This window comes from Caloenas nicobarica, unplaced genomic scaffold (genome assembly GCF_036013445.1).
Source record: "Caloenas nicobarica isolate bCalNic1 unplaced genomic scaffold, bCalNic1.hap1 Scaffold_83, whole genome shotgun sequence".
Classification (NCBI taxonomy): Eukaryota; Metazoa; Chordata; class Aves; order Columbiformes; family Columbidae; genus Caloenas; species Caloenas nicobarica.
The window spans coordinates 472,935-488,486 of record NW_027017717.1 but is presented as its reverse complement, the minus strand read 5'-3'; the positions used below and the strand labels follow the sequence as shown (position 1 = coordinate 488,486).

Sequence of the window (15,552 nt, the reverse complement as noted above, 5' to 3'; positions counted from 1 at the left end):
GTCCATGTTAGGGACAGCCGCAGCAGGTCCTCATGTCGCCCCCATGTCCCCCCATGTCCCCACCTTGAGCAGCCCCTCCAAGGTCCTGGTTGGGAATAGCTGCAGCAGGTTCCCCAGCAGTGGCAGCACGGGGGGACCAGCGGGTCCACCCCAACCTGTACTGGTGCCTGGAGTTATTCCTCCCCAGGTGCAGGACCCTGCACTTGCCCTTGTTGAACTACTCAGGCATTTGTCCCAGCCAGCACAGGTTCATGAGGGGAAAGACCTGCTTAACAAACTTAATTTCATTCCAGGAGAAGGTTACCCACCTAGTTGACCAAGGGAAGCCTGTTGATGCGATCTGTTTGGATTTCAGTAAAGCCTTTGATAGCGTGTCTCACAGGATCCTCCTGGACAAGATGTCCAGCGCACAGCTGGGTAAACACACAGTGCAGTGGGTGAGCAATTGGCTGATGGGCTGGGCTCAAAGGGTTCCAGAAAATGGGGTCATGTCGGGCTGGCAACCAGTTAGTAGCGGGTTCCGCAGGGATCCATCTTAGGGCCAGCGCTCAGTGCCTTTCCCACTCATGCCAAGGATGTCCCAGCTCTGGGAACGGCCCAAGGCTTCCAGCCAAAGGCACTTGCAGCCCCAGCTGCAGCCCGAGTGGCTCCCAGTGCACACCCCCCGACCCCCCCAGTTCTGTGGGTCCTGCAGCCTTTTGTGCTCCCCCAAACCTTCTACCCGCCAGGTAGGGACCGAGCCCAATATCTGCAGCCCGGGACACTCCTGGGGGCAAGAGCAGAGGTGACCGCTGGCCATGGCTCCTGTCCTTCTTGCAGGCTCAGCCCCGCTGTGCCCACCACCCGGGCAGGAGCAGCCCATCCCCGCAGCCTGGGCACCCCTGGCAGGGGGGGCAGCCCCGGCCCCCCAAGCCCCACCAGCAGGGACGACACCCCTGTCTGCTCGGACACCCCGGCACCTTCGGCACCTTTGCCATCTCCTACCCGGGCACTCCCAGCACCCACCACCCCAGTCCCCCGGCAGATATGGCACGGGGGTTCAGCCAGCCTGGCCGAGCGGCCCTGCCCTGGCCTGACTGATGCATGCCTAGTAAATCCAGTTTCCAGAGAATTTCCCCAGTACCTGGGGCCATCTGTCACGTCTCCCCTCCCAGAAGCGAGTCTCCTCCCGCTTTGCGGCCCTGTTCCCCACACAGCAGCTCACCCCGCAGGGTTGCTCCAGCCACCAGCTCCCCACGTGCCTGTGCAGAGCTGGGAGTTGTTGGCAATGGGGCCTGGCTTGGGGGGTGCCCATGGAGGGTCTCCCCCACCCAGGACGGCTCCCACTCCCCCACACAGGGTTGCAGAGGGCTCCGTGTGGCTGCTGCTTTGACTCCTGCGAGTTCCACATCCAGTGGACGAGCCCCTATGTCCACCAGGGCACAGTGGTGGCCCCAGCCCCTCCAGTGCTGCCGATCCCCATCCCCAGCTACCGGCACGTCCAGGGGCAATGGGCACAGCCCTGCAGCTTTGGCATGGCCACCACCGCAGGGGCGCCTCGGAGCAGGAACATCCCCCCCAGGCCCCTCTGCTGCTCCCCACAAACAAGCCCCAGAGGATCCCACTGATGATGTTGAAGTGTCTGAGGAAGTGCTTCTCCAAGAGGCCCATCAGCTCTTTGGTGTCTCTCTGGACATGGTGCGGGTTGCCAAGGATGGTCCCAGAAGCAGCCCCACACCTGGGAACACTGGTGGCACCAATTTGGAGGGGAATGCGGTGGCCACAGTCCCTGTGGTGTTGCCAACAGCCATGCCTGGCCACCAGCAAAAGGGCCAGCTGTCCTCGCACCTCAACACCTCTGGCACGGCCCCCTCATGGGGACACCCCGGGCAGTGATGTCCCATCCAGCCCCTCTGCTGCCGACCAAGCCTCTGGAGATCTGGCAGCCGAACTGGCCATACCTGATGATGTGCTGTTCCAAGAGGCCCTGCAGCTCCTCATTTGCTCCCTGGATGCGGTCGAGTCCAGCCAGGATGGCCTGGAGTGAACTCTGGGGCGTTTCTCCAGAGCAGCGGGACTTACCAAGGTGTTCTCGACTAGACTCAGGGAAATGTGTTTTGTCACTCCTCACCACTATGTACCAAGTTTGAAAGATGTTGCCCGTAGTTGTCGTTGCCCCGTCCCTCCTGCCAGTGCTGCCTCTGGCCAGGAAGAGCTCAGAGAGCCCTTCCAGAGCCACGGGCAGCTCTGCCGGCCGGCCCGCCTGCCCACAGGCCCTCGAGGAACAGCTGCAACCTGCGTCCCAAGGCTGGGATCACTTCTCAGAAACACTCACTGGGCACCAGCGGGCAGAAAAGCCAAAGCCACAATTAGAAACAAACTCTTGTTGGCCTTGCGTGTGTCATTTACGGGGTGTTTGCTTCTCTGTGGGGTTTGGGGCAATTGGTGAAATCCCCATTCTGAGAAGTCTCTGTGAGGGGGTGTCGTGGTTTGATTGCAGGGTGACAATAAAATCGTGGCAGATGTATTGTTAACCTCCTCTACCCCCACTTTCCCCTTTAACCCCTCCTCTCCCCACTTCCCACTAAGGACAGGCGATTGGGAGGGAAAAGAAGGACAGAGAGAAGAGAGTTGGAAAAATTAAAAATGTTTTACTAATGCTACTAATAGAAATAGAGAAAATAATACAAAATATACAAAACCAATCTTGAAAGTCCCGGCAACTGCTCCAGCAGGTGTAGGGCCGGCACCCGAAGTCCTGGACCGGACTCTCCAGCCAGCCGGAGCTGGATTCAGCCTGTCACTAGGCCTCAGTTTGCAGGGACAACTCGCAAGGTCTTCTCCCAATGTCAGCCAGAAGGAAAAGGGACGAGATCCTCGTGATCCCCCACTTTTATATGAAGTATGACGTGAATGGGATGGAATACTTTAGTTGGTCAATTTTTCAGTTCACCTCCTGCCTGCCCATCTCGCGGGATGCATCATTATCAATGACATTGCGTTCCATTGCTATGTCTACCAAAACATGTACCTAACTTTCAGGAAAACTGCAGTTAGTAAGAAAACTTTAGCTGACAGGGAAATTCACTACAAGAGAAACTTGTTTTGAACAAAACCAGGACAGGGGGTTTTGAGAGCTGTGTGCTGCGTGGGCCCATCTTGCAGCCTCTTCTGGTTCAATGTGGAGGTTGAGTCACTGGGTCTGAACTGGGCTGGATGAGCCAACAGCGAGTGAGACCGAGTTGGGCCGACTGGCCGGGCCCAGAGGCTGCTGCTCCGCGCCACCAAGTCTGTCCTGGATGCTCAGAATCCTTCTGGGTGGAAAAGACCTTTGAGATCACCAGGTCCAACTGTGACCCAGCACTGCCAAGGTCACACTGAGCCATGTCCCTCAGCCCCACATCTGCCCATGGTTTAAACCCTCCAGGGACGGTGACTCCACCACTGCCCGGGGCGGCCTGTGCCAAGGCCTCACCAGGCCGGGCCGGGGACGCTGTGGCCATGGCTCAGAGAGCTGGAGGGAGCGCCCCAGCCCATGCTGGGAGCTGTAGTCCTGGGCACGGGGCTGCCAGGTGCCATTTGCTCTTGGAACACACAGTTTCTGCTCCAGCCTCAGCCCAGGTGAGGTGGGCACGGGGGCACCCGTGAGGCCACGGGCACCAGCACCCCGACTCCCAGAGCCCCCCACCATCTGAGCAGACCCACCACAGTTCCCCAGCCCTGCCTGTGTGCGGCCGGCCAGGACACGGCCAGCTGCTCAGGCCAGGCGAGACCACGATCCCGCCACCTCTTCCTGCCCTGAACTCCTCCACTCTTGAGGAGCTTGCCCACATTGAGCATGCCCTGCCATCTCCACGTTCCTCCATTGCAGGTTGCCCAGCTGCTGCACATGGTGGTGTCTTCACACGGTAGCTGTTGCTTCCCTGACTCCCACTGGCCGTGTCATCGTCTGTCCCCAGTGAGCACGTCGGCAGCTTTGGCCTCTGGCTGAGCAGCCGCTCAGCTGCAGTTTGGCGGCTTTTGCTCCATGTGACCATGAGTGTCCTGCTGCAGGGACAATGAGCAGTGACTCTCATTTGTATCTGGCCTGTGGCCATTCCTGTGAGCAGAACTGATGGGTCAGATGGAGGATTTCAGGCAACACTTTCTTTCCCATGTCACCAGGACTCCTTCCTCAGTGACCCCATCTCCCAGGACAGTCCTTGGGGATGGGGCACAGTCGACTTGGGTACACAATGGCCTTTACGAGTGTGCTAAACTCTGCCTGTGAGCAGGTGATCCCAGCAAGCGGGAGGGCTGGTGGTGCCCTGGGTCATGCTGGTGTCATCTCTTTCTATCCAGGTTTGAACTGGAGTTGGTGGAGAAACCACTGCCTAGGGACCCTCTGAAGGTCTTGACAAATGTCCCTGGTGAGGGCAAGTGGAAGAAAAAAGAGGGTTTGCCACCTCTCAGGCAAGGCATGGAAGGGAAAGCAACTCCCAGCTCATTTCCATAGCGTGGGCAACCAGCTTATGCAGTCTGATGGAAAAATCCCTGGCCATGATGGCCAAAAGGCTCTGACTTGCACCAAAGCTTCATGCCAGCTTGGCACAGCCTGTTCTCCTAAGCTTGACTTCACAAGAACCAAGCCCTGGGCTGGGCTGGGCAAGCCCATCCCTGGCTACAGCAGAAGGGTGAGGATTCAAGGGCCTGTCCTCACTTTGGGAATTACCTCTCCAAGAGAGTCTGTCACGTCCTGGCATCACCCAGCCCCTCTTTCCAGAACCTGTTGCCACTGACGCGTTCGCAGAGGAGCCCGGAGGTGCCGCTGTTGGGGAGGGTGCGAGGCCTCTGGAGATGGCGCTGTCAGGGGAGCAGAACGGCCCTCTCGCATGTTTTGGGAAGAGGCCTGAGCACCGCTGCGTGTCACCCGGGCTGGCAGAATCAGTGATGCTCTTCTGACAAGGCGTCTCCTCCTGTTTCCAGAGAGATTTGCTCAGCTGCCCTTGCCAGCCCATTCCAGCTTGGCTAAGAAGGAACACGAACAGCTCTGGGGTAAGAAGGCGATGGAGATGAGGAACAGCTCTGGGGTCAGGTGAGTCTGGGGGCTCAGGACTGGTGTCTGCATGAGGTCATTTTCTGTCCCAGCAGGAGCCCATTCCCCAGCCCCAAACACTTGCCGTTCGTTGCTGCTGAACAGTGGTGAAGGCAGCGCCTGGAGGGCTGGGATGGGGCTGCCAGGAGCCCCTACTTCACAGGGCTGGTTCCTTTCCACTCCTTCAGGAGAGCGCCGAGTGTGGCCTCCTGAGCTGTGCATGGGGACAGCCGTGTGCCACCGAGGGGCCTGGCTCAGGGATTTCCTCTCCTGAGCTCAGCGCAGCCATCGGCTGAGCTGCTGGTGGCTGCGCAAACAGGCACGTGGCTCGTGGGGGCAGGATGGGGCCCCAAACCCATCGTGTCCTCAGGCCGTCCCCTCCTGTCATGTCATTTCAGGCGTCTGCCAGCCATCCCAGGGGACTCCTCTGGAAAAAGCAGCTGATGAGTGGCCAAGCCAAGGGCAAATCTGAGCTCAAAGGCCAAGCACCAAAGCAGAGCCCAGCGCAGGCCGTGAACCCTCAGAGGTGCAGAGCAGGACAAGGCAAAAAGAAAGTTCCCATGGGAAGCAAATTACCACCAATGAGTTCTGAGGCCAGGCTGCCCGAGGAGCCCGCCTACAAGGTCTGCATTCCACAGCCACCAAGACCGGAGACAGCACAATTACTGACATCAAGGCCTGAGATGTTCTGGTCAGTGCTGACAGAACCGCAGAAGACCGTCTCAGCGGGATACAGCTTGGAGCCCTCCCCTTTGGTGCCACCCATGTCCCAGGGGTCCATGTCTATGCAATGCCACCCACTGAAGGCCAGATCAGTGGTGCCCAGGATGGAGTGGCCTTGGCTGGAGGTCCAGAGCAGAAGGAGCACCACCTGAGGTGGCCAAACAGATACGTGATTTGAATCTGTGTCATTCCTGAGTCCTGTTTCTTTGTAGAAATGCAGTTACAGGGACAGTGGGGACTCTTCAAGGAGCCCTTAGCTGGGATTGATGTTCCCATGTTGGGCTCAGCCATCACCAGGGGCAGGGGACTCATTTTCCAGTGGTGTCCCCTCTTCTGTAGCCTCAGGAAACACACAAGGCCATGTTCTTTGGCCATGTTTGGAAGGCCCAAGTGACCGCAAGGCTGCTCTGAGGCAGAGAGGGGACCGTTTCTTCCCATCTCGTTGCTCCTTTAGATCCCCAGGGGGAAGAGAAAGGCTTTTTGGGTGGCTCTGGCACAGCTTGGGAGCAAAGTGCTGCTGCTGGAGAGGTGGCCGAGAAGGGGTCAGTGGAGGGAGAGAACCAGCTGCCCTCCCCTCCATGTCCTGAAGCCATCGCAGGGCTCTGCATGTGGGCAGAGAGCTCCCAAACCCTGCAGGATTGTTTTAGAAGAGTCTCTCCTTTTTTGGCAGTGACAGGAGGGACACCAGGCAGTGACAGGAGGGACACCAGGCAGTGACAGGCCCCCCCCTCCCCTAGGGGGCGCTGGGCTGCCACACCCAGGTGACATAGAACCTTTGTCACAATGCCCGGTACCGTGGTGAGGATTCCGTGACACTGCAGGTGACAGGGACACTGCAGGAGGTAGTTGCAGCCCAGCGATTTCTCAGTTGCCTGAAGAAGGTGAATGCTGCAAATCGCTGGGTTTGCTGTTGGAAAGATGCCATCAGGTGGGTGTTTTGGAGTAATACACTGAAAACCAGAGCAGAAATGGTGAAATATTCCCATGTTATGCATGATCCCTGCACCAAACCACCACCACAGAGCCTAAGTAGATCTGCAGCATTTTTTTCTTTTATCTTTTTAACTTTTTTTTTTTTTTTTTTAATTCTTAAAACTGCCAGCAGGTCCCAGGGAACAGCTGCTGATGGAGCTTGAAAAGATTTAGACATATCCAGATTGTGAAAGTACAGTATAAAAACCATCCTCATGGAGGGATCTTTGCATTTTAGGCTTAGTCTAAGTGTCTCAGGTAGCTGGGTTTTTTGTTTGGGCTTAATCTAAAAGTTCTGATGGCTTTCCTCCTCATCTAAAGATGAATGTGGTGTAAAATATAAATAGAAAAACCGTCACCATGGAGGGATCTTTGTATTTTAGGCTTAGTCTAAGTGTCTCAGGTAGCTGGGGTTTTTGTTTGGGCCTAATCTAAAAGGACTGATGGCTTTCCTCCTTGTCTAAAGACGAATGTGGTGTAAAATATAAATAGAAAAACTGTCCTCGTGGAGGGATCTCGGTGTTTTAGGCTCAGTCTAAGTTTCCCAAGTAGTTGGGGTATTTTTGCTCTTCTGTGAGAAATATTTTGCTCCTTGTGCATTCTCAAAATGTCCCGTTCACACATGGAGACGATAGAAGTGTGATGTTACGTATAAAATTTTGCTTTTGTATCTGTAAAGGGATTCTCATATTAATATACACTCATGAATTGACTAATTTATTTTTCTTTTCTGTATTTATGTTGTTTTCAGAAGACACAGATGACAATGCTCCAGTCCCTAAGATCTCATCAAAAATTGTTGGAAGAATCGCGGCTGGAGCACACATTTTGTAAGTATTCATAGAGCTTTGTATTCTTTGTGAGGCGTTTCAGTGTGTTTTAACCTTTTTTATGGATATTAGTTTATAGAGGCATTCAGATTGTATCTTGCTTATTAAAGCGGCTGTTAATTTTTCTTGTGATGCCGTAGTTTTGAATGGACCTGACCCTATGTTTTTATGCCTGCATTTTTAGGCTTACATTTTATAAGCCTACATTTTTAGGCCTACTTTTTCCAGCCTACATTTTTAGGAGGTGAGGATCGAACTCCAACAGCGGTGACTCTTCAGATGATTTAACTGGGTTTGTTCTCGGGGTTGGTTGTTCTGAGACCCACGTTGTAGATCCCTTTTCCTGGACACAGAGGGATTCCTTGGTTTATGTGTTTGCTTTTATAGTAAAGATGTTGTAACATAAACGTTGAATTTATTCCCATCTGGGAAGAGTCTCATTCTCAGTGTTTGACTATTTCTTCCATTTGGGTGAGGAGGGGGGAGATAGCAGGTATTCATAGGCCCCAAATCCGATTTTTTTGCACACTAAAGATCAAATAAATATGAAAAAACGAAGTGACAGATCAATGAGTATATGGAATCTCAGCAAGTTTTCAAGCGTCATAAATATTTCCTAAAACATTGCATTGTGCAGTGCTTTCAAGATTACCTTAGAACACTTTCTGTCAATTAAGACCTTTTTTTTTTTCGGTGTCTGTTGCAGGGCTCCGAAATAACACAAAACCCTTGTAACTGCTTTCAAATGACATTTCTACTGCTATTTTTAGTCAATATAGCATATGTTTTATGACATATTTAGTATTTTGGCACTTTTGTGGCTACACATGGCAGACACCTGATCACAGTGCTTGGGCTTCCACAAAGAAACACTCTTCTAAAGAGATTTTTGTTGTGTCTCTGTCAGATGACTGAGTAGAGTGATTTGTCACAAAGTAGGAATGTAAGTTTGGTTTAGTTTTTTTTCAGTTGCACTGAATGCACCAAGGGAGAAGATTTTATGTATAAGAATAAATTTCCACATTCCTTAGGCCATCAGAACATCAAGTTTTGATGTTTGGGTTTTAGAATCTGGTTGCACTGCTTTTTGTTGGGTCGGAATGCTTTATTTAAGTTCTGATCACCTTTATTTCTCCTTCTAGAAGTCAAAAGGAGCCAGTGAGCGGAACATCAAAAGCGGTATGTAAAAACATAATCTCACCCTTTTTTCTACACACCACGGTGAATTTTAACCAACGCAGCCTTGTATGAATTTTCCAAGCATTAACATAATGTATTTTCCAATCAATGTAGAAAAATATTGGACTCAGCAAGGTAAAAAGTGAGTCACGCCGTTGTCGTGAGGACAGATCCGTGCAGCTCCGTGATTCCTTGTCATGTCCTTAAATACCTGGGGATTTGTTCCTAAAACTGTGTAATTGAAGTGATTTAGTTGGGGCCCCTCTGAGTACAAAAATGTCTTTAATAGATTGCCATGAATTTAAATATCGTTGCTACACAACTATGAATTTACATTTGGGAAAGGAGTGGTGTTCTTTTCAGGTTTGCAAACACTGTCATTCCGCTGCTAAAATATTATATAAATGAGAAACACAAGGAAATACTTGACTGGTAAAGGGTCTGGATCTGGATTTGCTACTTAGATTGAATACCATGTGTCTCCTATGTGTTTTTTTTATTTTGTCTTTATTGTAATGTAAATTGCATTTATTGTATTCCAAATAATTCAGATGGGTTTTTATTTCTTGAAAACAGTTATTTTTCTCTTTTTTTACTAGCATGTGTATCAACACAAACTCTGTGTTCATAAAGACAGTTTATTTGGCTTTTTTCCCATGTTTCTGTATGTATTTCAAAGCAGAACTTAGTGTGGTAGGAATAAATCGCTGCAAAGTTCACACGTGATTGTGGAACAGTAAGGCGGCAACATTTGAATTCGTTACAGCTTTTTTTGTGCTGCTGTCCCACTGTTACTACGCTCTGTCTTGAAGGTACAATTGAATATGCGTTTAATTTTTTGTGAACAGATCGATGACTCTCCTGCACCTCTTTCTCTGGCACAGCTTATTAAGGTATTACTATATAATATAAGGTATATATTCTTGTCAAATACTTTTTTAAAAAGTGGTTTCTTCCTATTTTTCAATCTGATATGGCGACCTATAGCTGCACAAGTCTTGTAATGTGAACAATACCTTAATGTTTGATAATTTAAGGTCTTCATTTTACCTTTAAAATGTGTGTATATTTTGACACTATCCTGTGATCTCTCAGCCCCAACGTCACGTTGCAGAATCGCTCATCTTCAAGATGCAAAGAAGCAGCACTTCAGAAGCTGTTTTGACTGTTTTTCATATGTTTCGTTACTTTTGCGCCAGAAGCTAACACAATTTTCATGGAATAATTTAATTATGGACATTTCAGGGGTGTTTGCAACAGCCAAAACAGAAGCGTTTCTGTAACATGGACGACTGCACAATGATGTCTGAATTTCTAGGCTGGAGTTCATTTCCAAGAAATCTCTTCCCACTGGGAACTTCTTCCCTCTCTCACTGCAGAAATTAAATTGTGTACATTCTGGGAAAAAAATAGATTGGAAGGTAGCCACCAAAGGAAATTGAAATCTAAATTCTAAATGTGTCCTTGATTCTGCAATCTCATGTGGAATTTTATGCTAAAATGTGAAAAACTGTTCAAGCATGTGTGAGATATCTCAGCTTTTAAAGAAATTTAAGTGTTTCAGAAAAATGCAGGAAAATAATGTAAAGTTGAGAGCAGACTGGCTCAGCATGGAGGCAATGTGTTGTAAAAAGTTTTCTGCTTTATTATTTTGATGAATTAAATGCCATATTTGAATTACAGTCTATTCCTAGTCATGTTTTGTGGGGTTTGGATGCGTTTTGTAACTGTTTGGGTTCAAATTAGTCAAGTATCTGTCAAGTTTTCCGTAAATGTTACTGGAAATGATTTCATAGTTGTTGATCTGGATTACCTCAGCGTTGAGAAAAATAATGTATATATGAAAGAACCATTTAATAAAAAGTTGAACGTAGATGGTTGATTTGTGGATGAAAGTGTATAAATGCATATAAAAACAAAACCAGGAGTGGTTGATCTGAACGATTGATGCTGGAAGGTCCAAATAATTTCTATCTTTCTCAATTAAATGGGCAGTGGAGATCTTCTCCTTCAAATTATCTAGAGCTTACAAATCCTGGATAATACAGATTTTTCTACACGTAGCTGGGAAGAAAATGGGATTAGTTAGAAAGGTACAAACAGAGCTGAAAGTTTTGAGTTCCAAACACGTAACATGTGTGTCGCACCATTAATTCCCCGTTGAACAGACGGCCAACCTGGCTGAAGCCAAAGCTTCTGAAGAAGATAAAATAAAAGCCATGATGATTCAGTCCTGCTGGGAATACAATCCAGCCACGTGAGTGTTGGTCATGTCAGATCTCCTCTCTGAAGACGATGGAAAACTTGTCGAGGCATTTGCTTTCACAAGAATGACACACTTTTTTTTTTTTTCCCCAAAAAACTTCTAGTTATGTGAAGAAACCTCCACCATCGTACACTTGTTTCCGTTGCGGAAAACCCGGCCACTATATAAAGAACTGCCCGACAAAAGGGGTAAGACTGGGGGGAACTTCTGGTGATGCTTTTAAGAAATCTTTTAGTTTTCAATTTTAATATTATCATATGAAGAATTGTTTCTCTTGGGGTGAAATGCAGAGGTTGTCCAGCAATGTTGCAAAGCTGTTCGAAATACAAGGCAACCTGGAATTCTAAATGTAAAGTTTTCCTTTTTCTAGGTCATAGACAATAGATATTGCTGTAGATCATCCTCTGTGATCCTTCATGCCTGTTTATCTATTTCAGTATTATTGGAAAATTTTCTGTTTTGAACTCTTTTTAATGACGTTTTGCAGTTTTGAGGATTCCGTACAAAAGCGAGATGTTTCTGTTGACCCCACCTGTTGGATATTTGTGGGTTTTAGTTACACAAGTCTTTTGTTGAATCTTCCTGCAACCCTTATGCTGAGCAAAAGGAGAGGATGAAAAGCTTTTGCTAGTTAAAGTGGTCATTGAAATGTCATTTGAAGTGTGGGTCTTCAGCTGAGATATGTCTGCATTTCTGTTCATAACAGGACAAAACTTTTGAGCCTGTTCCCAGGATTAAAAAGAGCACAGGAATTCCCAGGAGTTTCCTGATGGAGGTGGAAGATCCCAGTACGAGGGGTGCGATGCTGACAAGCACCGGAAAATACGCAATACCGATTATTAATGCGTAAGTACAGAATTAATTGGACTAACCCGAAAGGCAACGAGAGAAACCACGTGTGAGTGTGTGAGCGGCAATGCCAGCAAGTTGCACAGCACCTGTAGTTACGGGGGAAGAAGCGTTGTCACTGTCTGGTAACCTGCAAATTCCATCTATTATCTCCCTTTGATGAAATCCAGAGCTTGGAAAAGCTTTCCTTTGCCCATCTTCAACTTTTTGATTTTCCATCCCCCCCTCCAGGGAAGCTTATGCGAGAGGGAAGAAGGAAAAACCTCCATTTTTACCAGCGGAACCGCCCTCCTCCTCCTCAAACAAAGACCCTGTTCCGGAGGAGTTGTTATGTCTCATTTGTAAAAACATTACGACCGATGCCGTCATTATTCCCTGTTGTGGAAACAGTTATTGTGATGAATGTAAGGGTTTGTTAATGCCAAGCATCACACCTGCTCTTCTGAAAGTAGAAATATAAGAAAGAAATATCATTTAAAAGATCAGAAAAGAAATCCAAGAAATAAATATAATTTAATCCGCGTTCTTCTCCCTGAGAGAGTTGGTTCAAAGCTCCAGAACTCAAACCTGCCTACTCATGGTTTTTGAGACGTGTTTTATTCATTAACCTTGAGGTTGGTGGCTTCTCGCTGGATGAGAAGGTGGAAAAAAGACCAGTCGAAACATCCAGACACAGCCTCATCTAATGAGACTAATTAGAACACCAGGACACAGCCCAGTCTACATCTTCAAATGTTCCAAGAGCAAAATATCAAAACTCCATAGTTATTTGCTGCATACGAGAATCTTTTTACACTATTGAACATTTATAGCTTCATGCCCTTAATTCCAGATCATATTTAACCATTAATCATCTAAGTGTTTTTATAATTGATTAGAACCCACAAAATGTCCTTAGTTTGGCTAAAAATAGTTTGATGTCTCTAATTCTTCACAGGTATCAGGACAGCGTTACTGGAATCTGAGGAACATAAATGCCCAACATGTCACCGGACGGATGTTTCTCCTGATGCTTTAGTTGCCAACAAGTTCCTACGCCAGGTAACGCGGTCACTTTTACACGAGCTGTTTGTAAGAAAAGTCCGTTTGTAAAAAATATTGATTTACATCTCCTTAAGCAAGGTTAAATTGCTTAAGGCTGAATTTCCTTTGCAAACACATTATCTGTTGTTCCAGAAGGTCACAATTCTAAATTTAGAGACAATCTGGCTGATTCAGGTCACAGTTTTGTTTAGCGTGATTGCCTCACATTCAAATTCGGTGTAAACACTGAAGGACTTTAAATACTAAAGTATGAAATAAAGGATTAAATACCAATCCTTAACATCCATGTTTAATGTGACATGTTTCTATCTCTGTATGTTGACTTATTTTAGCTTTGATGGCATTTGCAGGAATGCACAAGTAATTTTACTCCGCAGAGGCTTTTGTGTGTAGATCTGCTGAAGTTTCTGGAATATGTTCTGTAATGTTATCTTTCTGTAAATGTGATTTCTGTAAATGTGTGTAAATGTCTAGATTGTGAACAACTTCAGAAACGGAACTGGCTACACAAGAAGGGTCCATAAGCAGCTTGGGCAGCAGCCGCCACCACTCGTGACACCTCCTGCTGCTCTGGTGACAAACGCGGAACTTTCAAGATCTTCCTCTCTGTCCATCAGCACTTTGTCAGAAGAGAAGGCAAGTTTTACTTCAAGATATACCATGATTTTTGGATTTCAGGAGGGCTTCTTTTCCATGCGTTTGCATTTATTCACCAGGAGTATCAGGTTCCTGCTCCAAGACAAGCAGCTTTACCACATCTCCTGGGCCCCCAAGGACAATCAATCCCCACAACCGGTAACTATAACCTCAGAATTTCTTTGAAAAACTTCTCTTCAGATAAACTGAATGGGATTTTTTTCTTTCTCCTCTCTCCACTCCAAAAGGTCAGCCAATGAGAGCCAGGGCAATTTGCTCAGCAGGTGACAAACCAGCCTGGAAACTGTGAGTATTGTACGGAAATTTTGAGCCTTGAGGCGATTCCGGTGCCCCTGGGGCCGCCGTTTTGAGCCCTGAGGTGATCTTGGTGCAGCCCTTTTGAGCCCTGGGGTGTGGGGCCCAAAACTGACACCAGGATTCAAGGTGTGGCCTCTTCTTATATTGACCATGTTTTGGTTTTTTGGTGTCTCTTCGTAGTAAAGTTCAAACTGTAATTGTAATAAAGGTCAAACTTAAGGTTCCTAGTCAGAGCTCAAGATATGTGCAAGATTTTGCTGGGACATCTGGCTGGAAGTGTTGATTAAATAGTATGGAGGATTAAATAATGCGTAGGATTAAATAGTATGTAGGATTGCAGTACACGTGCTTTGCATCCTCTACAAATTGCCAAATAAGCAGTGAAGTTAAATAGACTAGACTGGCATTTTAAAATCGAGCGTGACTGTCTTCAGGCTAAATCATGTTTTCTTGCTATTTGATACTGCACTTTAGCCCTTAGAACTTGCTCTCTGCAAGAGAAAAAAACCCAACCAACCCAAATCTGAGAGGAAAAAAACCGTGGAGAGTGACTGCTTTGAAATAATGTAGTTATTTTTCTGTGTTGTGCTTTTTAAAGGTCCAAGTCTCCCTGTGGTGCTTTGTCTTACCCTAGAAGTTCGTATACCCACTGCAAGTCACGATCAGGCTCTTCCTGCACTCGCTCCGAATCTCGGTCACGGAGTCGTTCTCGTTCCTACTCGCCATTGCTGCCGTCTCCAAGAAGAGGCAAAGGGAAGAGCCATAACTATCGTTCTAGGTCAAGGTCGCGTGGTCATCACCACTCACGGTCAAGGTCTCCAGTATTTAGAGGCCAGGCTCGCACTCGAAGGACGACACCTCAAGGGGAAGGAGAAAGGGAGTATTTTAACAGACACACAGCAGTTCCACTATATGGTATGAAAGCTGCCTATGGCAGATCTGTTGAATTTCAGGATCCATTTGAAAAGGAAAGACACAGAGAATGGGAAAGGAACTATGGAGAATGGTCTGGAAAGTTTGACAGGGGCTGTGCTGCTGGTGCTCAGCCTGGACCTCCAGTGAACAGAGAGACCTTTTCTCCAGAGAGGTTCGATCCACCTGAGACCAGACGAGAGATTTTGCCATATACTTGGGGATGTAGGGAGGATTGTCCTGGTGGGCAGCGCCACGAAAATCGTCGTATAGCTGGAGATGGCCCTGAAAAAGCTTCTGGAAGAGAGCACCATGGCATGAAAAATCCAACAAACTCAAAAGAGAAAGAGGTGAAAAACCCACTGGGAGATGACAGAGCAAGTAAACAGAGATTCCAAGGGAAGAGAAGAAAAGAGGATGAGAATGAAGGATTTCCCAATGCTCAGTTGTTTGAAGGTGCAAAAAAACCCAAGAGCGACAGTTAGAGCGGATGATGTTCAAATGAAAATGGGGAAGTCAGAAGTTTTGATTCTGTATTATTGTGATGGTTTGGTTGTAGTCCATCACTATTTGTTAATTTGGATTTGAGGATTTGCTCTAATTAGATAGTACTTTGACACTGGTGTTTAATTCAAGTTTGACTGAGTTTATAATGGCTTTAATGTTATCCATACAAGTCATTTTTTCTTCTTTACACTTAATGAAAATATTAAGATTTTTTTCAAACAATAAACTACCTATGACAGAAAGAAACCTGCTTTGGTATGTTT

At 47.5% G+C, this 15,552-nt stretch overlaps 2 protein-coding genes across 2 annotated transcripts; both read left to right on the top strand.

The window, feature by feature from the left end:
• Positions 1–43: 43 nt before the first annotated feature.
• On the top strand, positions 44–13,812 carry LOC136002922 (E3 ubiquitin-protein ligase RBBP6-like). Its single transcript, XM_065658158.1, has 15 exons — positions 44–88; positions 294–437; positions 820–988; positions 1,339–1,486; positions 4,321–4,388; positions 4,945–5,053; positions 8,721–8,757; positions 9,606–9,650; positions 10,926–11,014; positions 11,127–11,211; positions 11,730–11,869; positions 12,104–12,276; positions 12,810–12,913; positions 13,391–13,552; positions 13,801–13,812. The coding sequence occupies exons 1-15, from the start codon at positions 44–46 to the stop codon at positions 13,810–13,812; spliced, it is 1,530 nt and encodes a 509-aa protein (XP_065514230.1).
• A 365-nt stretch (positions 13,813–14,177) lies between these two features.
• LOC136002920 (E3 ubiquitin-protein ligase RBBP6-like) lies at positions 14,178–15,267 on the top strand. The gene is given in 2 exon segments (XM_065658157.1): positions 14,178–14,181; positions 14,441–15,267. Coding segments are annotated over 2 exon segments (831 nt in total).
• Positions 15,268–15,552: the final 285 nt, after the last annotated feature.

What these genes read in the sequence shown, in the direction of transcription:
- LOC136002922 (XM_065658158.1), top strand. Translation starts at nt 44, where the DNA reads ATGTCCCCCCATGTCCCCACCTTGAGCAGCCCCTCCAAGGTCCTG. An exon ending in AGCTACCGGCACGTCCAGGG is followed by an intron (nt 1,487 to 4,320) that starts GCAATGGGCACA and finishes CTTTCTATCCAG; the next exon opens with GTTTGAACTGGAGTTGGTGG. An exon ending in AGGAACAGCTCTGGGGTCAG is followed by an intron (nt 5,054 to 8,720) that starts GTGAGTCTGGGG and finishes TTCTCCTTCTAG; the next exon opens with AAGTCAAAAGGAGCCAGTGA.